At 35.7% G+C, this 25,385-nt stretch overlaps 2 protein-coding genes across 5 annotated transcripts in view; one reads left to right on the top strand and one right to left on the bottom strand.

Annotated features, from left to right (window-relative positions):
* The window catches only part of LOC106130105 (uncharacterized), a 53,204-nt gene extending 39,174 nt beyond the window's left edge, over positions 1–14,030 (bottom strand). For 3 of the 4 annotated variants that reach the window (XM_060953260.1, XM_060953263.1, XM_060953262.1), the window contains exon 1: positions 13,815–14,030. The gene's annotated coding sequence lies outside the window, so the exon portion shown is untranslated. Of the gene's footprint in view, positions 1–9,390; positions 9,407–13,814 lie in introns of those variants that run through there. The other variant, XM_060953261.1, reaches the window with a different exon arrangement.
* Positions 5,020–6,357, top strand: LOC132903830 (uncharacterized). The gene has a single exon (XM_060953091.1). The coding sequence runs from the start codon at positions 5,065–5,067 to the stop codon at positions 6,355–6,357; it is 1,293 nt and encodes a 430-aa protein (XP_060809074.1). The 5' UTR covers positions 5,020–5,064.
* Positions 14,031–25,385: the final 11,355 nt, after the last annotated feature.

The following is a 25,385-nucleotide window of genomic DNA, read 5'->3' as shown; positions in this document are numbered from 1 at the left end:
GATGTGTGTGTATTCGTTACTCTTTCACGCAAAAGCTGCTGAAAATTTTAAAGAAAAGTACACGTGTAGATTAAAGCCTGAAATAACATTTAGGATATTTTTTATCATGAATTTCCCACGAGGCCGAAGCCCCTAGGCGCAGCTAGAAGATTTATAAAGGAGGTTGATTTTAGTCTCCTAACGGTTATTACCAGAAGTGAACCTAATAAAAAAAACCGGCCAAGTGTAAGTCGGACACGCCCACAAATGGTTTCTTACCATCATCGCGTTTGTTACTTTCAATTTTGAAATATAATTTACAAATAAATACATATTCTGTTAAAAATTTAGCGTCTACCTATTATACCGTTGTTAAAAAAAAAATTGAGCAAAAATACTAAAAAAAAGTACGTGCAATAAAAAACACTTTTATTGCACGTACTCCAGGGATGCACTAAATGAGCATTTTTAAAAATTCCCGCGGCAACGGGAATTACAGTGATTTTGATGTTTGATGCGGGCTCCTCTAGTCACATTCTAAGTGTTAACATCATGTCATCGACTATTTCTTACGTTGACAAACAATGTTATCGCGTCATTATCACCTGAGAGTAGCCCGGCCTACACCATCAATCAAGATAGCTGCGTAAATCGTCACGTCACTTGCTCCTTTCGAGATAGACAGAGTCTCGGACATTATGTTACCGCCGCTTCTGCACTGACACCTTGGAAGCGGCAGTAAACTTAGTTTTGAATAATTTATTTGACGTCAACCAATGTTGTGAAACCAAAAGATATGACAATTATTATGTGAGAGACATTAAATGAACTTGATGAAAGACACAGAACTTTATCAAATTCATTATTGTAAGCATTTCTACTTTCTGAACGTGGTGTTTCAGGGCAAGAATTAAAAGGCCAGCTTATATACGGGACAAATTACACAGATTGAGTTAGCCTCGAAGTAAGTTCGAGGCTTGTGCTACGAGATACTAAATCAACGATACTATATTTTATAATAAAGATAAACATCCAAGACTCAAGCCAATCAGAAAAAGTTATTTTCTCATCACGCCCTGGCCGGGATTCGAACCCGGGACCTCCGATGTTGCAGACAAGCGTAGGTACTACCGCTGCGCCACAGAGGCCGTCATGCATTTTGTAAACGTCAATTAAGGAACAGGCTAATAAACTTGAGATTCATTTTTAAGGCAATGTGCTAGCAATCTGTCACTATTTGAATATCAATTACATAATTAAGCTGAACATGACCTTAAAGGCTTTACAAGACTGTTAGCTACATCTACCCTGTAAGGGATAAAGAAGTGTTGCATGTACGTAAGAATAACATACATACATTCATATGGTCACGTCCTTATCCCTTATGGGGTAGACAGAGCCAACAGTCTTGAAAAGACTGATAGCGCCAATTAATTATCTGTGCGCAATTTTCATTGTAAAAAAAAAAAGAAGAAAAATCTCCCCACCTTTTTTTGAACGTTTTACCGAATACATCATCTTTTTATCGAGTCCAGAGTTTTATTTCGTCAAAAATTATAAATCAGGACTAGTTGTCCTCATCATGGTCCAAAACCGAAGCCGGATGAATAATTAATATGGATCAGCGTTAATATGAATATTTTCAGTAAATTTGACGATTATTAATATCACCGGACTCGAGGCGGCATTACCTACTACCTAAAGGAAAATTCTGCAGATGACGGAGTACATTTATATGGTGTTAAGTAGTAATATTATATTTAAATAACTAACCCAACACTCGAACAGGTAATGTTAAGTGTGTTAATTAAGGATTTTATAAGGTTAGTACTTTTTATTACACTTTATGTTTGTTAATACCTAGCATCTTTCTTCATTGTTTTTTACGTAATATTTGCTCTAATTATATCCAAATTATACTTAACTAAATAGGTATAGGAAGCATTGTTGTTTCATTATTTGGATATATTATTTGTTATTTTAGCAAATTCTTTTATTATTCACGTAAAATAAAGGTGCATAGGTCAATTTATTGTTACTAAGTTATCATCGCAGGTGTATCATAGGAACCTAGGTAGGTCAAATTTTGGTTGCCGTCGTGTATGATTGTAATTTGTTGTTTCGGATTAATGAGCCTATTTTATTTATGGTGATGTACTTATTTTCAATGTAAAGTAATTAGTTAACTTGATAGTTTAATTTTGCAACAAAAATCACTAAGGCCCTTGTTATCATTTAATAGACAGTAAAGTTTGTTTTATTAGAATTATCGACGCATTCATTTTCAATTAATGCATTTTGTTAATTTAATTGTCGACAAATTATTTGTTAGATAATTAACGCATTAAATTGGTAGACATAACTGTATCTTAACTTTAAATATTGTTTGTTTATATTTACATTGTAAACATTTCAGGTTGACCACATCCGTTTCCCAATATGTCTGAAGAAAAGGAACTTGTTAAGAAACGAGGTAGTTTTAAGGGACGTTTGACGCTATTCATCAATTACCTGGATGGGTTGCCAGAATCTGATGAACATTTAGACAGTTGTACGGTCAGGGAATTGCAATTACGGATGGGGAAGATCGAAAGTATGTATGAACTTTACAATGAGGTACAGTTACGTGTTTAGCTGACGATATCAATTTTCGATTAACCGAACGAGCTGAGTTCGAGTCTTTGTATTACAACTCACTGTCTAGGGCACAGGACTTACTATGTAAGTACAATAATGATAAAGAGTCGGTAAGTAGTGATAAAATTACCCGTATTAGTCAAAGTAAGCCTGTTAGGTTGCCCACCATACAGCTCCCAAAGTTCAACGGGACCTATAGCAATTGGTTGGAGTTCCGTGACACTTTTATCAGCCTTATTCATTGTAACGACGAAATTGACCAAATTAATAAATTCCATTACTTGCGAGCGTCTTTGGAGGGATCTGCTGCTGTTGTAATTCATGCCGTTGAGTTTTCAGCCGGAAATTACGACATAGCTTGGAAATTGATATGTGATCGTTTTGACAATAAAAGATTATTGGTGCAGAATCATTTATCCTCCTTATTTAATTTAAACACTATAGTCAAAGAGTCATCTTTTGTCTTAAAAGATTTAATTGATCAACTTAATAAAAATCTACGTGCATTGGAGTCACTAGGTGAGCCTGTGAAACACTGGGACACTTTATTAATATATATAGTGACTTGTAAATTACCTCAGCAAACATTGCGTGAGTGGGAGGACCATAAGGGTCGCATAAATAAGGATATAGTAATTACATTTAGTACATTCCTACAATTCATTCGCTCGCGCTCTGATTTGTTGGAAACCTTAGAGTTAGCGCGAGCTCGCAATAATGCTTCTCCCTCTAAGCATAGTACAGGTAGGATACAATCTATGCTTGTTGCTCAGAATCCCAATAATAATAATTTAAATAATAAGTCGTGTCCGTACTGTAAGTCGGATCACTTGTTAAGTAGTTGCTCACAATTCCTTGCGCTTAGTGTAGACGCCCGTTACAAGTTAATGCCTAACTATAAAGTTTGTTACAATTGTTTTCGTGTTGGTCATTTCGCCAATCGTTGTAAAAGGCCGGGTTGCAAATTGTGTAAACGCCGTCACAATATATTGTTGCATTTGACGGATAATAAGCATGTTTCAAATTCTTGCAATAATAATGATAATAAAAATACATCACGAGATAGCTCATTTATTTCCATGCCTTCGTTACCGCCCGCTGACGCTGGGACAAGCACTGATGCGAGTGCAAATAATTTAACTTTGTCTGCGGATCTCAGTTCGTCTTGTGGTGATAACGGTGAACACCGCGGTGGTGTTTTGTTGTCTACCGCTCTCATCAAGTTATGTGATCAGAACGATCGTGAGCACATAGTGCGCGCCCTGCTTGATAGTGGTAGTACTTCATCATTTATGACAGAACGCTTATGTACTCGGCTCAATTTGAATACTAGTCATGTCAATGGTTCAGTCTATGGCATAAATAACGTGAGTTCTCACGTAGGCAAAATTTGTCAGGTAAAGATGACGTCTTTATACAACTCTTATACTGCAAAGTTGAGTTGTTTTATTTTGCCATCATTAATGAGTGTTATGCCTTGTCGTGAAATCGACATTTTAGACTTGAATATTCCAGATAACATAATTTTAGCGAACCCCACATTTAATAAGCCGTCAGTAGATATATTAATAGGTGCTGATCTCTTCTGGGACTTGGTCGGGTCACAGAGAATTAGACTAGGTGTAGGTAAGCCGGTTCTGTGTGACACGTTACTAGGCTGGATAGTTTCCGGTCCTGTTACTTATAATCCAGGTAAGCGTAGGTCAAATGATATTTCTTGTAATTTTACTCAGACAGATCCCCCTTTTAATGAAGATTTTAATAAAGTTCACAATAATTTGGTGAAGTTTTGGAATCTGCAAGAGATAAACCCACCATTCTCTCATTATTCACCTGAAGAAAGGTTATGTGAGGAACATTTTTTGAAAAATACGACACGTTTATAAGATGGTCATTTTTGTGTTCGTATTCCAATGAAGCAAAGTCCTTCCATGTTAGGAGACTCATTCCAAAGGGCATCTAAATGTTTTTATTCTTCTAAAATCAAAGCCTGACTATGGCAATATGTATCGAGATTTCATGTCTGAATATATAGAGTTAGGTCACATGACTGAAAAAACTAATATTGATAATAGTACCTAAAGCATATTAGTGTTCTGAAATCTTTGGATTTATGGTGAAGCGGTCCCAGCTTTCTAAAGCAACATATGTATTTCACATTGGTCTTCTCCATGTAAATCATTAGAGTTAAACGATCTGCCTGAAACTCGCCCTTCTGTTTCTTTGAGCGCTACTATTCGTAATGATAGTCTAAGTTACACTCTTATAGATTTTAGTAGATATTCAAATCATTTAAGGCTTATCCGCACTGTAGGTACTGTTTTAAAATTTATTAAATTGTGTAGAAAAAAGCCTACAACTAGTAAATTTCTGCCACAAGATGATTTGCAGGATGCACTAAATGTTGTCATTATCCAAAGTCAAAAAGAATCATTTCCTGAGTATGAAATGCTTTCTGGTAATCGTAAATTGCCAAATAAAAGCGCCCTTATTAAATTTAATGTATTTCTTGATGATAATAAAATAATGCGTGTTGGAGGACGCTTAGTTAATTCCTTGTTTTGTTTTGAGAAAAAGCACCCTATTATTTTACAGTCCACTCATAAATTTACAAAATTACTTTTTGAATTTGAACATATAAGGTTAATGCATGCAGGCCCACAATTGATGTTGGCTTCTATTAGAGATTCGTACTGGCCTATAGGCGGACGAAATTTAGCGAGGAGTTGTTATCGTAAGTGTGTACGTTGCTGTCGCATATCAGGTAGAACAGTTAGTCCTATAATGGGCAATTTACCACAGCAGCGTCTCCTTCCAGGCGGTTACCCCTTTCAGTGCACTGGTGTGGACTATGCTGGTCCCATCATGGCTGCTAGTCGGCAAGGTCGCGGATGTAAGCTGATAAAAGTGTACATTGCAATTTTTGTATGTTTCACCACTAAAGCTATCCATTTGGAGCTGGTGAGTGACTTAACGAGTAATAAGTATTTACTAGCATTATTTCGATTTATTTCGCGACGGGGAAAGCCCGATGATATTTATTCCGATAACGGTACCTCATTCGTAGGGGCCTGCAATGAACTTTCGAAGTTTCTTAAAACTAATTGTGATTCCTTGAGCGAACAATTAGCTAATGATGGTATCAAATTCCATTTTATCCCTGCGTATAGCCCTCATTACGGCGGTCTTTGGGAAGCGGGTGTTAAGTCAACAAAGTTCCACCTTAGGCGAGTGTTGGGAAATTGTAACCTTACGTTTGAAGAACTTAACACCACATTAGTCCAGATTGAGGCAATATTAAATTCACGTCCACTGACGCCTCTGTCTTCCGATCCAGCAGATTGCACCCCATTGACTCCAGGACATTTTTTGATAGGCCGGCCTCTTACTTCACTTCCACGGCATGATATCAAGGACCATTCCACTGCTTCATTATCACGTTTCCAACGAATAGAGCAGCTACGCCAGCATTTTTGGGCTCGTTGGAGTAAGGAGTTCGTGTCTGAGTTGCAGCACAGAACCAAGTGGCAAAAGGGCAACGATACACTGAAGCTGGGTGCATTGGTCGTCGTAAAGGAAGATCATCTACCTCCTCTCAAATGGCGATTGGGAAGAGTCATTGCCGTCCATCCTGGATCAGATGGAATTGTTCGGGTGGCAGATATCACCACATCTGTTGGAGTCATACGAAGAGCTTTCAATAGGATTTGCCCTCTACCCGTCGACGCAGAGTTTGGTTGAAAGAGAGGCTTTCAACGCCCGGGGGCATGTTTGCGCCAATTAATTATCTGTGCGCAATTTCTATAGAAAAAAAAAAAAAAAAAAAAAAGAAGAAAAATCTTCCCGCCTTTTTTTTGAACGTTTTTCCGAATACACATCTTTTTATCGAGTCCAAAGTTTTATTTCGTCAAAAATTATAATTCAGGACTAGTTGTCCTCACCAGCCACGTTCAGCTATTTGGCTTAATGATAGAATTGAGAATAAGGCCCACCAATATGTTGCTATGATGTAGGAGATGACATATTAACAAACTTTTTAATCGAAAAGTACGTTATATTTCCAGAGACCTTTTACCAAATAATTTCATAGCAAGCTGACTTGCTGCAAAACGACATCACTGAGATGATAATCGTACAAATATTATAAATGCAAAAGTTTGTGAGTGTTTGTTTGTTACTATTTCACGCAAAAACTACTGAACCGATTACGATGAAATTTGGTACGTAGGTAGCTGAAGACCCAGAATCACATATAGACTACTTTTTATCCCGGAGTTCCCGAGGGATTGATTCCACGCGTACGAAGTCGCGGGCGGCCTCTGGTACAAGATAAGATCCAGCAAAACTAGTAGGTATATCACGAATACGCTATGAGTTTGCGCGTGCACTTAAAGTCTTGTCGGTGTATAACTGTGAGATCGTGAGTGAAAGTTTGTCAAATAAAATATGGAAATATTGGAATTAATCTTCTTAGCGATATCGTAATGCCTGTGATATCGTATGACATGATCACAGATCTAACGGCAGATACTCTTATGTATAACATATATTTTGTATGCATTTTGCACTTTATAGCACCACTATATTTGGTACATGCATACTACATCTAATCACGTATTTATCCCTTACGGGGCAGACAAAGCCATCAAACTTGAAAGACTGAAAGGCCACGTTCAGCTGTATGGCTTAATGCTGGAATTGAGATTCAAATAGTGACAGGTTGTTAGCCTATCCCGTAGTCACCTTCTACGACATCCATGAGTATGGAGTCTACTCTTAAGTACTGGGAGCCACACTAGAGGCATTCAATTCAGCTTTTGTCCTCATTTCTTGCAAAATCTTGGAAGAAAATATGCACAATGAGCTTGAATGAGAAATGTTATAAAAGAGAAAAAACTAAAAAAATAAGCAGACATCTTGGCAAGTGGAAAGGGGTAGTCTCTGCCTACCCCACCGGAAAAGAGGCGTGATTTTATTTATGTGGATACCATGCATTTCTGTATCATATCCGCTCTCTATGTCGTTAACAGTCATTGTAGTTTACAATTACGAGGTTATGTAATCTCATCACATGACCTTGAACGATGCAACATGCCATGTGGGTGCACTTACAGGGCATGCAGCGGCGAGTGAAGTTTGTACCTAGATATTTATTTATTTATTTACTAGCTGTTGCCCGCGACTCCGTCCGCGTAAATTTCGAGTTGAATCTTAATCGTACAGTCAGATACAGACAGACAGAAAAGAAATTTAAAAAACAATATTTTTGCTTTCTATTATTCATTCCAAGTGTCCCTCTATCCATTTCAGTCAAAAATACTAAATGTACAGACAAAATATTACACTGTTACTGTTTCATTATATGTAGGTAAGTATAGATAATGCAACACAACAGACACTAACTAATAAGATACAGGGTTTCTTAATGACTAAAATTGTTCCAACTTAGCATCCTAAACGTGTATGCGCAGTTGCTTAAGCTTAATATATAGGTACTAATATTATAAAGCTGAAGAGTTTGTTTGTTTGAACGCGCTAATCTCAAAGAATTACTGGTTCGAGTTGAAAAATTATTTTTGCGTTAAATTGACAATTTATCGAGGCAGGCTTTAGGCTATATATCATCACGCTGCAACTATAAGGATCAAAGAAATAATGGAGTATGTGAAAAATACGGGGAAAATTATTCATCCTTGAGGACTTGATACCCAAAATAACTATTCCACGCGGACGAAGTCGCGGGCACAGCTTGTAACTAATATAAAACTTGTTATGAGCAGAGATAGGCTTGGATTGAAGGCTTTTGTCGAATCCTCTTTTCTCCTGGCTATTCTGCTGGCTGTTCCCCGTTACATCCTCACCACTCTGGAGAGGAGCCCGAGGTTCGCTCTTGACCATGGATCCTTGATTGGGTGAACTCACCCAGGTTCTTCAAGAAGCTAGGTACTCCAATCTGACCTCCGCAGCCATTGCGGAAAAGTGCCCATGTTAGTCGTGTAACCATGATCCATGATATAATTTATATTAATTAATAAATAATAAAAAAACAACTATTCTAAATAACAGACTAAAAATATTATTATTAAAATTTTGGCGATTAATATTGTTATTTTTTCAAGTCGAGAGATAGATAAAGACTATCAAAATTATTATTTTTTTTTATTTGTGGATAAAAATGTTATCTTTACCGAACATTTTTAATTTTTTTTTAATAGACGCGACTGTGTATTTGACCGTTGAGCACACGTTAAAAACATGTCGGTCAGGAGAACCAGGGCACGGTCAGGCGTTCGATTTCGAAATTCGAATTCGTATATATTTAAATTAAATTATTGTTCCATTGTCTGCTAATGATTCTGATAAAAAAAATTCAGGGCTTATTTTTTAAACACGGAATGATATACCGACAAAAGAAACTGACAGAAAGTTATGATTAAAGAATGTAGACATTTGGATGAAGTAAAAGTAGGATGCGGTGATCGTTTGCCTGTAGGCATGGACATCATTTTAGGTTCCTAATCAATTTTATTTCACAATTGTATTTTACAAACCACCAGTTAATTTTGCAAATAAATGATATCACAAGACAAGACTGATAAGCCATGTTGAATGACTTGAAAGAATTGAGATCCAGAAAGTGAAAGGTTGCTAAATATTGCCTATCGTAAAAATAGATTCAATTATTTGATTATAAATTAATATACCTAGATGCAATTTTGTTGCAAATGCAACATTGACAAACGCTTATGTAATTGTTATGTGTATAATATTCACCTTAGAGGTCGCTGACCTGCAAATTTGACCGGCCAAGCTGGTTCCGAAGTCCGCCTGGTTATATTTAGAACGGTTTTTATTCATCTTCATTATAATAACTATAGTTATGTACACTTTAAATATCAGAATTAATTTGCAGTTTGTTATGCAAGAATGGTTTTTTTTTAAATATAAGTACGGCACCCGGCACATAAGTTGACCCTAGAATTTGACACTTCCGGGATGCAAATATCTTTTGCGCAGCATCCATAGAATAGGTTCAACTTACGTGCCGGACACTGTACTTAGTCATATCCCAACCCAACTAGTTGATATTATAAATGAATAAGTCATTTTGTTCCCATGGGTGTCGTAAAAGGCGACTAAGGGTTTGATAAAAATCTAGAAACCTGTCACTATTTGCATCTCAACTCTATCATTAAGCCAAACAGCTGAATGTGTCTTTTCAAAACAGTCGTCTCTGTCTACCACGCAAGGGATGTAGACGTGATTAAATGTTTGTATGTAGTGCAGAGTATAAGTTAAGTATATAGCACACGAACTATTTAAAAGAATCGTTCAGGTAAAAAGTAAGGAATTAATAAAATAATTTACGTTATTGTCAGACGTTCCGAAAATTAATTTTCAATTAGCCGTGAAAAATGTAATCACACTTATGTTGTTGTCTGTCCCCGTCACGGAGGGCACTTAACTTTATGGGGTTTCAGGTAGGCAAATATACATATATAAAACGTACCCGTATATTATATCAATGTTTTTAGCTCATTTTACCAAAGAAAATTTATTACAAAATTGTAATAATAAAACAATGATTATCTTCTAATTCAAAACAGATGCCAGTTTCTGAATTAGGATTTTCAGTTCATTCTTGATACTATATCGAAATAATCATAATTTCAAACTAAAAATGCCGTGTGGTTCAACAGCTAAACGTGGCCAGAATTTCAAGACTGCTAGCTCTGTCTACCCCGCAAGGGATATAGACGTGATTATATGAATGAATTAGATAAATTTACAAATTGTACAGTCCCTGCGTAGCCATTTTGAATGGCAGTGCTGATTCTCCGAGCCAGATAATTTACAGCCCTGCGGTCACGAGATACCTACCTCAATTAGCTTTTTTGACCATTGACAGAATGGACCATTGACACCTGGTCGGCAGATGGGCCCCACTGAAACAAGCCAAGTGTGAGTCGAAACCGGACACAAAGCTTTTCGGACCATTTGAAATTATTGAAAATACATGATTTCCTCTAGGTATTCTCCGAAATGTTGCTTTGTTGGCTACCAAAGGGTTCCCAAGTAGGTACTTGGTACAAATTAACGGTAAGATTGTGAGAGACCGGTCCGGAACTAAACAAAGCCTAAGACAACATAGGTAATTTGGATCCGTACTAATTTTATAAATGCGTGTGATTGTTTGTTTGTTGCCTATCTGATCTGCGTGAAAGTGGTGCACTGAGACTGAGATGGACATAATACTTCACGCGGCCGGATCGATAAAATTAGTAAAAAATAATTTTCGATTTTTTTTAAATTTGTACATATACCTGAATAATAAATATCGTACTATATTTCATAAACTGTTTAAAAATCAGTTTAAGTAAGTATTTTCTTCTTAAATTATTTTTTTACAACATTGTGAAATATAGTTCGCGGATTAGACAGGGTGTTTATTACGAGTACATATAAATAGTTAGGTAATGATAATCCTGACCTGACACATAGTTTTTTGCTGAAGTAACTGCACTTTGAAACCGACACTGAATTATAAAGTAATCTGCTAAAGTTTTTACGCGCGTGCGCGCATGTTTTTGACGTCACTCACTTATTCCTTTAAATTAATATCAAAGAGTTTATCTTATCGCATTGCATTGTATAGCTGTCAGAGGACAAATTCCATCAAACCCACTGTTTATTAACATATCTGAAGATCAATGTATATTCGAAATGAGTACCTACCTATGTTATTACACATTTCTACGATTTCAATACTTAGTTATTAATTAATTTAAGAAAAAGATAGAGTACTTAATAAGTTTTATAAAATAACGGTTGTTTTTCAAATTATTGATAAAATTAATGTAAATTTATCATGTTCAGTTCAGTTTTTATTCTCCTAAGATTTGTCCGAAGATTACTCCAGATAAATTCATTGTACTTAGTGATACTTACTCGTACATCAAGGCCAAAAAATGTTTAAAACAGTGATATTCATACTCATAATAAAGGGAAAAGATGTGTATAAGTACTTATTTGTAAGTTTGTGATGAACAGACACAAAAACCATTAAATAATAAAATAATTTGGCCCAGATGTTAAAAATTCTGAATAAAATATTTTTATTCATCACGCCTGGACATTTGATGCCTGAAAAGAAATAAGATAAATAAGAAATAAAATTGTTTAGTATTTCACATTGTATTGATAACTATTTTTAAACATCTCTTTCTGTATTTTCTCTGACAAAAAAATAAGAGTACGCTGTGACTGTAAGAATGTCCAGGAAATTATTGTGTCAAAACACGAAAAGTCTATATTTGGGCCATGTTTACCATCACGACCGTTTCCATTACATTTTTTCATCGTTTATACATATATTCTTGACTTCAAAAGTATTGTACTGTACATCTTATATCATTTTTTAATAAAGTTTATTTATTACTTGTTACAATAGACTATACAAATATTAATAGTTTAGGACAGGATGCACAGATTTCTCAGAAAAATCATTGCGGTTGTATAATTTGAATTCAAATCACTTATTTTTTCTTTAGTGTATTTTTTATAAGTAGGTACCTACCTATGTACTTATCTGCATCTTTTTATTTTTGTATTTTCATCGTAAGTTTTTAATACCATGCCAATTGCTTTAAATAAATGGTTAATTTGTGAATAAATAAATCATTATTCTTTTATTTATATTATAAAAAAAATAAAAAGCGAAATTTTTATTGAAATTTATGCATGTCAAATATTAAAATAATTTACCTATAATCATAATCACTTATTCCTTGAATATGGTTACAATATAGGATATAGGTCTTAAGTATTTAGGTATAGTTAGTTTCTGTGAACACATATTCTTCCTTTGAAGGCGTCGGAATTATGCATTTATCTATACCTGGCGTATATTACCAAGGTTATATACATAAGTATATCCAAAGCACTATTTAATGCACCCGGGTAATATCACGGTACATTGATGTACCTACTCGTACATAGTAAAATTAAACAAATACTTGTAAATAATTTCGCATGAATTAAATGTTTTTTTTTTTCAGCTTTTCTTTAGTTTCTTTTTAACATGACTATACATATAATATTATGACAACTACGAATTTCAGTGATTTGCACATTTGGCAATTAAAATAACATATGTAGATTGTATATCATGTAGCATACAACTATTTATTTTAAAAAATGTAACATAAACAATAGTATATCACTACATAGTATAAAACAAAGTCGCTATTTTAGTCTGTTTGTCTGTATGCTTAAATCTTTAAAATTACGCAACGGATTTTGATGCGGTTTTTTGTAACAGGTAGAGTGATTCAAGAGGAAGGTTTTTATGTATAATAACATCTATTTAATAATGGAGAAATACTGTTATTTTCAGGGTTTCTAAATGTGGTGTCGTAATTTCTTACATTTCTTGCCGCTTACATTGCGTACGCAGGCTTAACCTTACAGGATTTATAAAAATAATGTACTAAGTATTATTTATTGTATAATGCATTATACATTTTTTCCGAATTTTGCACCCGTGCGAAGCCCGAAGGGGCGGGTCTAGTGTTTATTATAAAACATATTATAAAGGTAAGCACTTGCAAATTTTCTATAAATTTAAAACTTCTTATCCCGTAATATTTCGCCGCACCTTTTAACCTTTTTTTTTGAGACAAAAAGGTTTCTCAATGGTCCAGTTTGTCTATCTTCCGAATTTTGTTACAAAAATTATGTGGCAAAAGCGTAACAGCCAAACTTATTATCAAGATAATTATATTAATATAGATAAGTCTTAATTCTAAATAAAGTACCTACATTATCCACGCAACAACTAGCAATTGTAACATTGAGTTTCGTAGAAATAATTATGTGTAAAAAGAAAGTTGTTGTCGTCTGTACGTATATAGGATGGCGTGATATACTAGTTCTGCAACTCTACGTTCGGCGTTCTTAAAGCTAATTAATAAGAACGCGAAATAAATTCTTTTTTTTTTCAATTTTGTAATGCACATTTTTTTCCCTTAACCCAAAAAGTGTTTGCTTATATTTTGATATATAAGTATTATTTAAATATGTAATTAAAATAAAAATATTAAATTAAAAATTTTATTTAATTTTTTTTATTTAAAAACGCTGTATATCTGAAAATGTGAAAATACGCATTTATTTTTATTATTAAAAATTTAACTCACCTTTCCAGCACTCCAAATTGGCGAAAAAAAAATCCCAAAAAGCACCACAAAAAAAAATATACACTCTATGACCAGTCACAAATTTACAATAAACCAGCGAAAGCGTTCGATAATTCAGATTTTCATTCGCTAATTCCACATTTGAAAAGTTATTCGATTTTCGAAAAAGTTGGCGGATGACGGCGGTCGCGGCGACACGTAATATTCGCCCGAGCACGCGGTCGGCACTGGCTTCGCTGGCTGGAAAGAAACCGGTGGATCGTACGATGCAAGATTAATCATCGGATACCTGTCGGTTCTGGCGAAACAGTGACGTAGTTCGGCGTGGCTCGCATGGCGATTTTGCGTTTTTTACATACGGGGTCCGGTTCATAAGTTTATATGGCTGCTGATTGACCATGTAGAGAACGTTGTGTTGCCATGTCTGAAATTAAATTATTTTTTTATTTTTACATGTTTATATTTGAAACATATTGCAGTTTTAGAGTTAAAAAAGAAAAAAATACTTAAATTACTAAGTACCTAAAATCATATTTTGAATTTAAATTTGTTTCTATTTTAAACATTATATTCATTAAAAAAGCTTCATTTGGTTTTTGCAGACGGTACATAAGTAAATAGGTATTCAGATAAAAGAGATGTAGGTAGGGTATCTTTCAGAGAGCCAAAAAATTTGTACTATCCTACTTAGGTATTAAATCTATACATATAATAAATCTGTAGAAAGGTCAATTCTGTACATTGAAAATATTGAAAAAATAAATAGCAGGGGGTGTTACTGGATCGATACCAAACACAAAAATGTGATTAAAAAAATTTTTGTCTGTCTGTCTGTATGTTCAGGCATCACGTGAAAACTAACGGTTCGATTTTGATGAAACTTGGTATAATTATACCTTATTATCCTGGGCGTAAAATAGGATACTTTTTATCCCGAAAAAATACGAAGAAAAAAAAATCTTAATTTTTCAGTTTATCCATAGACGTTGTTCTGTAGAACCGCGAACACACGTTGCGTTACCCGCAGTGGATTTAGCGCCGTAACCTGTAGCGCCTAAAGTCGGCTTTGGCTTGAACCGTTTGCTGCACAAGCGGGCCGCTACTAATTACTATGAAAAAAATACTACATAGCTACATTAATTCCCATCAAGCTGAAAATGAGTATAATTATTTAAAACACAATCAAAAGCATTATTTCAAAATTCCCCATGATTCCGGTTTAAGGAAAAAAATTTACTCACGGTCAAAGGTAAAAAATTGGGTGTATCGCAATTTTCTTTAAAACGGTAAGTTTTTCAAATCGGAAAATTACCTCAGACATAAATTGTAGATCATAAAGTTATCTATAAAAAAGGTATCAATAATTTATTTCAACAAAGCTACCGTTTCTGTGATATAACGATGCAAAAAGTTGCAAGCATCATAATATGCATCCGTTTCCTTGCCACCTCTGAGGTAGTGTACTATTAGCGCGTTTTTTTTTCACATTTTTATTATTAAACTTGAAAAAGTCCGAAATAGGTTAGAATAAACACGTGTTTTCACTACGCAGTGGCACTCAAGACTAACTTTCGCATTTATTATTTAAAAAAATAGAATAACCCTAAGTGAAGAAAATCATCTTAGGACAATAATAGAGATTACAATTATCAAATTCAATGCAATAATCAAATTAAAACTAAAACTACTTATAAAAAGAAAGAAAAAAGATGACTACAAACTAAAATTAAATTTATAAATTGTACAGTCCTTGCATAGCATCAACATGCGGGAATGTGCCCAGAAGGCTGGCAGCATTGCCAATTCGAATGGCAAAGCTGATTCACTGAGCCAGATAATTTCCAGCCCTCCGGTCAAGAGATACCTCAATTAGCTTTTTCGACAATTGTCGGAAAAGCTGATGGGCAGATAGGCCCCCCGGTCCCAGAGTTTCTACCCCAAAAGGTTCAAAAGTATAGATATTACCGATAACTACATACATACATACATAAAATCACGCCTCTTTCCCGGAGGGGTAGGCAGAGACTACCTCTTTCCACTTGCCACGATCCCTGCATACTTCCTTTGCTTCATCTACATTCATAACTCTCTTCATGCAAGCTCGGCGGTTTCGGGTACTTTTGACCTGACCCTTTACCAGGACGTCCTTAATTTGATCAAGATATGTTCGTCTAGGTCTCCCCACCCCGACCTTTCCCTCCACACTCTCCGTGTATATCTGCTTAGTCAACCTGTTTTCATTCATCCTCTCCACATGACCGAACCTTCTCAACATACCCTTTTCTATTCCTGTAACTACATCTTCTTTCACATCACAACATTCCCTTATCACGCTGTTCCTTATCCGGTCACTCAATTTCACACCCAACATACTCCTTAACGCTCTCATTTCCACTGCATTTATTCTGCTTTCGTGCTTCTTTTGCCATACCCAACTTTCACTCCCATACATTAATGTCGGGACCAACACGCCCCTGTGCACACAAAGACTGCTCATAAAGGCATGCAAAGCTCCATTCACCATGTTCCCCGCGTTCACTCTCCTTTCAATATCACTATGACACACCGCCATCTGATGTAAAGTTTGATCCCGATAACTACATATTTGCGCCTTTTGAGGTTTTTTGCCTCATTTGAAGCAGAACGGCCTTAGATTTAGTACATACATACATACATACATATGATCACGTCTATATCCCTTGCGGGGTAGACAGAGCCAACAGTCTTGAAAAGACTGAATGGCCACGTTCAGCTATTTGGCTTAATGATAGAACCGAGATTCAAATAGTGACAGGTTGCTAGCCCATCGCCTAAAAGAGGAATCCTAAGTTAATAAGCCTATCCCTTAGTCGCCTTTTACGACATCCATGGGAAAGAGATGGAGTGGTCCTATTCTTTTTTGTAATAGTGCCGGGAACCACACGGCACGGCACAGATTTAGTAACCTGAAGCAGAAGCAATAGAAGCAGTAGAATGAGACGGCGCAAGTGTGTCGACACAAGTAGCATCCCACACCAAAGGCCGCCCCAATCTCCAGGGTACCAAAGTCATACCATCCGGTCTCTTGGCATCATCCCGAGCCAGACCGTTTGGTTCTAGAACGGCTGGAACATGGATGGTGGCAAGAGCACGGAGGATTATATCATTTAGGGCGGCATGGCGCCCTAAACGGCCGGCACTCCTAGGGCATAAGAGGCCGTGGTGTCCATAGCCGACAGCGGTATCCCCGCAAGGACAACTATTATTAAAGACTAACGGTATTTCATGTGTTGAGCATTCTGAGATAAAACAGCTATACGACCCTAGCCACGTACACAATTAAACAGAGAGACAGATGTTGTCTCAAGGTTTCACTACAGTATAAATGAAGGGACTGGGTTTCATAATACTTATGTATATTTTATATTTTGAATTCAAGTTAAAATTACCGACAGAACAATATTTTTACTTATATTACTGCTACATAGAGTATATACGAGACGTGCTTATGCATATATAACGCTTGCAACTTTTTGCATCGTAATATCTCAGAAACGGTAGCTTTATTGAAAAAGAATATTGATTCCTTTTTATAGATATCTTTATGATCTACAATCTATGTCTGAGGTAATTTTCCTATAAAACTTACCGTTTTGAAGAAAATCGTGAAAATCCCATTTTCTTACCTTTGACCTTGGGTAATTTTTTTCCTTAAACCGGAATCATGGGGAATTCTGAAATAATGCTTTTGATTGTGTTTTAAACAATTATACTCATTTTCAGCTTGATGGGAATTAATGTAGCTTCATTCCTATTTTTTGGTCTAAATTGACCGGACTGAAAATAAAATGGAGAAATAAACCATCTACGCGAAGACCGACATCCGCGCGGACGGAGTCGCGGGGGAAAGCTAGTATTAAATATAAAAATAAATGTCGTGTAGTACCTGTTACTTGTTTACAGGATCTTATTTCTAGGGAGCTCGTGTAACGCTACTAAAGGAATAAGCAGATTTGATAGTAAAAAAAAACATAGATCCAGCGCAAGCCGCTTATATGTATTAACCCTTACAGGCCAGACAGAGCCAAAATTTTTATGAAAGGCCTATGACCATATTCAGCTGTATGGCTAATCATGGAACTAAGATTCGAATCCTTAGTTTATTCGATTTCTGCCTGTTTTTAACAATTCAAACAAATATAAGCGTGGCCTCAGAGTCTTATTCTGCCTACCAGTCTTCCCCGTTAAAGGATGAAGATGAGGACGTAATATGACATGTGTGATATCCAACGTGGAACACTGGAAAGGTAAGTCCTTCAATTATTGTGAAAGTTTCCTCAAGAAGTTCACCATCAGTAAAATTTATTTTTAAGTAATACCTAGGTACTGTTAAAATCAACAGGAAAACTTTTTTAAAAATATTACCTGGTGCATTTACCACGAATCATTCATTACTGTGTGTACCAAAATAAATTAAGAGTTTATAAATAACTGAATAACAAGATGCCATTCTCTGAATTAAGTACTTAAGAACATTTGTTTATACAAATATGGTGACAGAATACTTACTTATTGAAAATAATAATTTTTTGACCGAGCTTTTACGTAGGTAACGATTTTTCCTTATGTGGTCGTGGGGTGCATTCGGAGAGGATTTTCCGATATTCCCACGGGAACGGAAGTTATTGGGTTTTTTCGTATGACGCGAACTAGTTGGCATGCGCTTTCTTGTAAGTACGATAATATATTTAAATGATACAGATAAAACATTTGTTCATTCAAATAAAATTTTCGGGATTAATTTCATAAAAAGAAAGTGTGTGCCGTGTGGTTCACGGCACCAATAAAAAAAAATAGGAACACTCCGTCTTATTCCCATGGATTACATACATACATACATACATATGATCACGTCTATATCCCTTGCGGGGTAGACAGAGCCAACAGTCTTGAAAAGACTGAATGGCCACGTTCAGCTATTTGGCTTAATGATAGAACCGAGATTCAAATAGTGACAGGTTGCTAGCCCATCGCCTAAAAGAGGAATCCTAAGTTTATAAGCCTATCCCTTAGTCGCCTTTTACGACATCCATGGGAAAGAGATGGAGTGGTCCTATTCTTTTTTGTAATAGTGCCGGGAACCACACGGCATGGATTATTCCATAGTTAAAGGCGACTAAGGAATAGGCTTATAAATGTTAATTATTATATGCTTCTATGCTGTTAATATTTTAATCTCAGTTCAATCATTAAGCCAGATAGCTGAACGTGGTCTATAAGTCTTTTCAGAACTGTTGGCTCTATCTACCCCGCAAGGGATATAGACGTGATTAAATATATGTATGTAAAAGAAAGTGTGGATGCTGGAAAAAAATAAAGAGGTGATGACATCGGTCGAACTTTTTGCTTGACGTAATAAATGTGAATAAAATGCGAATGAATATATTACTACGGTTTCATTTTTCACTTTTGAGAGCCAGAGTCGAGTTCAAGTAAAAATCATTGTGTTTATTTTAAGGCGTCTCGGAATTCGAACCCGAAACCTTGTCGAATCGATCTACTTTTTGCGGCGACGTCTGGCGCACGCGCATTCTTCGTAGTAAGTTTGCAAGCTTACCGTTACAAAAGTAATATAATACTTATACCGTCTGTTATATCCACGAAGCTAATAGAATATACTTATTATTACAGCTGATTCACCCAAATAAGTTTATTAATAACTAAGGATAAATTATATTATCTGTTTGTTTATGATGTTTGTGAGATATTCATAATTTACTATTTCATAATTTAACTTTATCATCCACACTAGACTTCCTATCATATAGAAACATAACTTAATTATGTCAACACTGTTGCCGTGTGGTTACCGGCACCAATAGAAAAATGAATAGGACCACTTCATCTCTTTCCCATGGATGGCGTAAAAGGCGACTAAGGTCTTATATACTTGGGATTCTTCTTTTAGGCGATGGACTAGCTACCTGTCACTATTTGAATTTCTATTATATCATTCAGCCAAACAGCTTAACGTGGCCTATTGGTTTTTTCAAGACAAACAGTCTCTATCACACCCGCAAGAGCTATAGACTTGATTATATGTTTTTGTGCTTTAACTGTTACCCGTTTTTTAACATAGATACGAGTATTATGTTATCCCAATGCCTAATCCGTAAAAGAGTAGGTAATAAGCACTGTCCCGTCAAACGTTGTTTTACTATATTAATAATTTTTAAGTAATTTCTATTTAAATAAAAATGTTAAGGGTGGACAACCCCTATCACTAAGGGGCTTGATAAATAGATGTTGGCCGACTCTTAGATTTTCTCAATATGCAATCACAAAATTTCATGAGAATCGGTCAAGCCGTTTCGGAGGAGTAACGGAACGAACATTGTGACACGAGAATTTTATATAGGTACTAGCTGAGCCCGCGACTTCGTCCGCGTAGAATAGTTATTTTGGGCATCATTGAAGCCCTCAAGGATGAATAATTCTCCCCGTTTATTGTTCACATTTTCGAATATTTCTTCGCTCCCAAAAGTTGCAGCGTGATGTTATATAGATACTCGTAGCCTTCCTCGATAAATGGTGTATTCAACACAAAAATAATTTTTCAATTCGAACCAGTAGTTCCTGAGATAAGCGCGTTCAAACAAACTCTTCAGCTTTATAATATTAGTATAGAGAAGATGCATTATTATTATGTCGTAGTAGGATGCAAACGTATCTACCTAATATGCAAAAGTACCTATATATTATCCCATCGTAGGTTTAAATTATTTCCTAAGCGTTCTAAATTGATGTTGCTTTTTTCTTTGTGGCCAATAACATCCTCCTTTTGATAGTGAATGAGTTTTTAATAAACCATTAACATACGAAGAAACTGTACCACTGCTATTTCTAACATGATAAATTTATTTTGGCACGTAGTCGCGCTAATAAGTACAAATGTACCCTTGACCTTAATTTTTTTTAGCATGTAACTAAGCCAATTTCAAGCCAACAATTGACAATTTATACAATGCACATTACACCTTTGCTCAGCAAACTCATTCAGAGGGCAATTTAAAATAACAATAACAATAGATGACAATTCACTCCGACCGAGATGTTCTTGCCTATTCAGAATCGTATCAATGGCATTCTACTTGACTGGGCGCCATTTTTTTAAGGCGGCTTCTTTAACTGGTCGTCTCTGAGCTATGGTTTTAGGGTTCTGTGTAGTTAAGGTTTCTTTTTTTAAAGACTTTTAAGGAGTTTCTGATTTGGACCAATATGACCGAGTGAGGTATACCTACCTATCAACTTTGGGCGAAAATACAATTTTTGTATATACGCGATAACTTTGGAACCATTGGTCTGATTTTTATGCAATTTTAAATGTATGTAGAATTTGTCAATAGAAATTTTAAGTTCATAGAGCATCAAAATCGGTTAAGTAGTTTATGAGATCTTCAAAATATTGTAAAAAAAATGAGTTTGATTGTTACTTTCACAATAGATCTAAGTACAGAGAAATATAATAAAACTTTACAACATCCAGCAATTCGAGGGATTCCTGGTATTTTCGGGCATATTCTTCCTTCGAAACTTTTGTCTCAATTCCCTATGCAGGAACTATACTTAGGTATATATATTAGTTTCTTATTTACAAAATGATACTCGTATTAGAAACACACTATCTTAAAACTGTTTCACTTTCCTGTTTGTTCTGTAGATAAATGAAAGCGATTTAAATCTAGACATTCAAATTATAATTTGGAGATGCGGTACATTTGTAACGCTGGCCCCACGTTGGGCGCCACTGTGACGTTTAAGTAAAACGTCGCAAGTAAGGGTGTTGAGAGACAGTTTAAGGATTCATAGGATAACGACAATATTTATTGCACTATTTTCACAATTTCAGAGAGCGTGGGTGTATCCAGCAAATAGCCGCCTGAGTTAGCGAGCTACTTAACTTGGTATGCGCCGAGTAACCTTAACTAGAAACTCCGGGACGTGTGCTTTTATAGGGTCCTCGGGTATTTTTAGGTTAGGTTAGGTTATAACGCCTAGCCTGGCGTTCGAGCCGAATCATTGCTCCCGCTACAAAGTTATTTTGAGGTTATTTCACTGCAAAGCCAGCGCTTAAAAATACAATTTTATGTTTGAATTTATTTATCATATTTACTTATTATATTTATTGATCTAATTTCAGCATACGAGTATTATTATAGGCTTATCTCAATTGTTAATATCTAGATATACTTTGTTTGTGAATTCCCCCATCGAAAATTTAAAAACTACCAGGAATTCGTTCATGTAAACACACACACAAATAACAATTCGTGAAATGTTGAAAGACCAGCGCCAATAATAACCTAGATTTTTTCCTCATCACTCTATAAATCTAGGCCAGGAAAGTTTATCTAATTCCCAGCTGAAACCCGGACATCAGACCGCGGCGTACTTGGCACTAGCAGCTGGCATTATATACACACATACACACCTGTTGTTTGTTGTTAGAGAATTTTATTGAGTGCAAAGTGCGATGAACAGGTTTAGGTATCTAAATGCTTCAGACATATATATGTACATATGCTATGTCACGTCTATATCCCTTGCGGGGTAGACAGAGCCAACACTCTTGAAAAGACGGAATGGCCACGTTCAGTTCACCACAGCTTAATGATAGAATTGACATTCAAATAGTCAGAGGTTGCTAGCCCATCGCCTAAAAAAGAATCCCAAATTTGTAAGCCTCTCCCTTAATCGCCTTTTACGACACCCATGGGAAAGAGATGGAGTGGTCCTTTTCTTTTTTTTATTGGTGCCGGGAACCACACGGCACACGGCTTCAGACTAGACTAAATATGACTTTCTGGAATATTGAATTAACAATATGGTCTTACATACGATTTAAATTTGACCTCCGTCATATACCAATAACTATTTTCGAAGTAATACACATTAGTTTGAATACTAACCGATGCTCTTACGGCGAGGGAGAACCGCAAGGGAACCAGCACATCCAGGCAACTTAGAAGGCTTTGCAGGTAACCAATAAGGGTTAGGTTCACCTGCAAAGGTTGCGGAGCTCGATTTTTGTAAAAACCTGACTCACTCAATCTAGGATCCATAATCCAGGTCAAAGGCATACCCCGGGCTCCTGCGGTTGCGGTGATGATGCAACCGGGACTAAAGTCAAGAGAATAACAAAAGTATCTCATTACATATGACATCTATTAAGTTATATCGCTTGTTCTTCTCATAGCTATAAAATAATTTAAAAATAGATATATTTTTCAATGAAATCACGTTTCCAGATTGATAACTTTTATTTCTGTGCCTAAATAATTATACTGTACGGAACTGTGGTCTTACTTTACGTCCTCGCCCGGCGCCCCTGTGAATGGCAGAGCAGACAGAATGACACCTTTTCTCACAAACCATTCATTGTCCTTTTGGCAAAATGAGCAACCGGTGCAGGCAGGCGAACAATTAATATTGTTATATTATTAAGTATTAGCTGTGCCCGCGACTTCGTCCGCGTGGAATAGTTATTTTAGGCATCATTGAAGCCCTCAAGGATGAATAATTTACCCTGTTTTTTCACACATATTCCATGATTTCTTCACTCCTAATAGTTGCAGTGTGATGTAATATAGCCTAAAGCCTTCCTCGATAAATGGTCTATTCAACACAAAAAGATTTTTTCAATTCGAGCCAGTAGTTCCTGAGATTAGCGCGTTCAAACAAACAAACTCTTCAGCTTTATAATATTAGTATAGATATAATTACCAAGTAGGTAATCACATAAGAAAACATCATATTAAGACGGGCTCTATGAAATTTAACTTCCATATTTTGATAGATATGATACAGAAGTTTTTAATTTCTCAATTCCAAAATTAAGTCTTAAGTTAGTTAAACGACATTCTACATACATACATAACATAATCCACATACCTTCTACATAATCTACTACTTCTACTGCTAATACTGATAGGGCCACGTTCAGCTATTTATGATAAAAGCTGACCCGCGCAACTTCGTTTGCGTGTATCCCGCTACTTCGACAAATACAGTCAACGCACCAACACATATTGGATACTAATTTTCAATTCACAATAACTTCTCTTTCCCTTAACCGCGTTTAAAATATTAAAATGTTTTTTGGTTTCTGTGACTCTTCTTTGATCGCCCCCCCTATCAGTTTTTGGAAAAAATATTTAAGTACAGTAATGTACAGATTTTTTTTGTCTTATATGTATAGATCAAAGTCGTAGTACCTACTTTTTAATATTATTTATTTTTTATGTACCGTTTTTTTATATTTTTTGTTTTCTTTTTTTATGTACTTACCTACTTTTGTTATATACATCTAACTATTATTTTCTTGTTTACTTTTTAAATTATTTACATTCTACATTTTATTACTTTTACTTATTTTTTATTTACATTTATTTTTAGAAGATTAACTTTGTCTACATTTTCCGCTGCCGCCGACGCGCTATTTATAGGGACGCTGCCCCCGCCGCCGCGGCCGGCCCGTACCGTGCCGCAATACTAATATCGTGATATCTCCTAAACTATATGTCTAAATAACACACTGTAAACTGCAAAAATTATCTAAATTAAATGCTCGTGATGATGAACTTACTTATTTTGATAAGGATATATGTATTATTGGTTATATCACCAGTTAAACATCACCCAACGAATTAAATGTTTTTTTAATACAGAAAAGTAGTTTTTGTGACTTAAATAAAAAAGCTGGATATATGTCATCGCGGACTTTTTTGTAGAACTAATAAAGACCAATGTTTTTGCTATACATTGTTCTTACTTGTATCCAACGGTATAAGCGGCGCACGCACAAATGCAATCTTCAATTAGATTTTTTTTCTGACTTCTTGGACATAAATCGCTATAACTCAGCTAATATAGTTTCAATGTATTTCAATTATATATAAAAACCTGTCGGAGAAAATACTCTTTCTATTAGTGAAAACCGCATCAAAATCCGTTGCGTAGTTTTAAAGTTTTATGCATACGAAGGGACTACAGACAAAATGGGCGACTTTGTTTTATACTATGTAGTGATTGAGATTCAAATAGTTACAGTTTTACTACAGGACTAAAATGCTTTCCACTAAGTTTATTTATACTAATAGTAAAATTTTTTTCGTAGCGGTTAACTTATGGAGAGAGAGATGTAGGTATTAAGTATTACACTTTTCGTGGTCAGCTATCACACTCACAAGATGAATTATTTTTCCAATCTTCTTTACCACGCCGCCGTCACTACAGGCTCTGTCTAGCCCGTAGGAGAGTATAAAGGTGTAACGTGTATGTTTAAAATCAGGGAGTTCTCAATAAACATGAACTCTTTACTTTTTGTATTACACCAAACGTTATGTTTGTTTTACAAAAGTGAGTTGTGAAGGATTTAGTAAATAGCTTGATGACACCGCCGGGAGGTCGTTACTGCTCAAGAACTTTAGACAAAAACCAATATTTACCTAACACTACGGCTAGGTCACCTCCCACCATCCCCATGGCTAGTTGGTAGAACCTTAGGGTCACACGAGCCGGATCATGTGAGTG

Source organism: Amyelois transitella, chromosome 31, assembly GCF_032362555.1.
Source record: "Amyelois transitella isolate CPQ chromosome 31, ilAmyTran1.1, whole genome shotgun sequence".
In the NCBI taxonomy this organism is placed as follows: domain Eukaryota; kingdom Metazoa; phylum Arthropoda; class Insecta; order Lepidoptera; family Pyralidae; genus Amyelois; species Amyelois transitella.
The sequence above is the reverse complement of the archived record's forward strand: the minus strand, read 5'-3'. Positions and strand labels throughout refer to the sequence as shown.

What these genes read in the sequence shown, in the direction of transcription:
- LOC132903830 (XM_060953091.1), top strand. Translation starts at nt 5,065, where the DNA reads ATGCTTTCTGGTAATCGTAAATTGCCAAATAAAAGCGCCCTTATTAAA.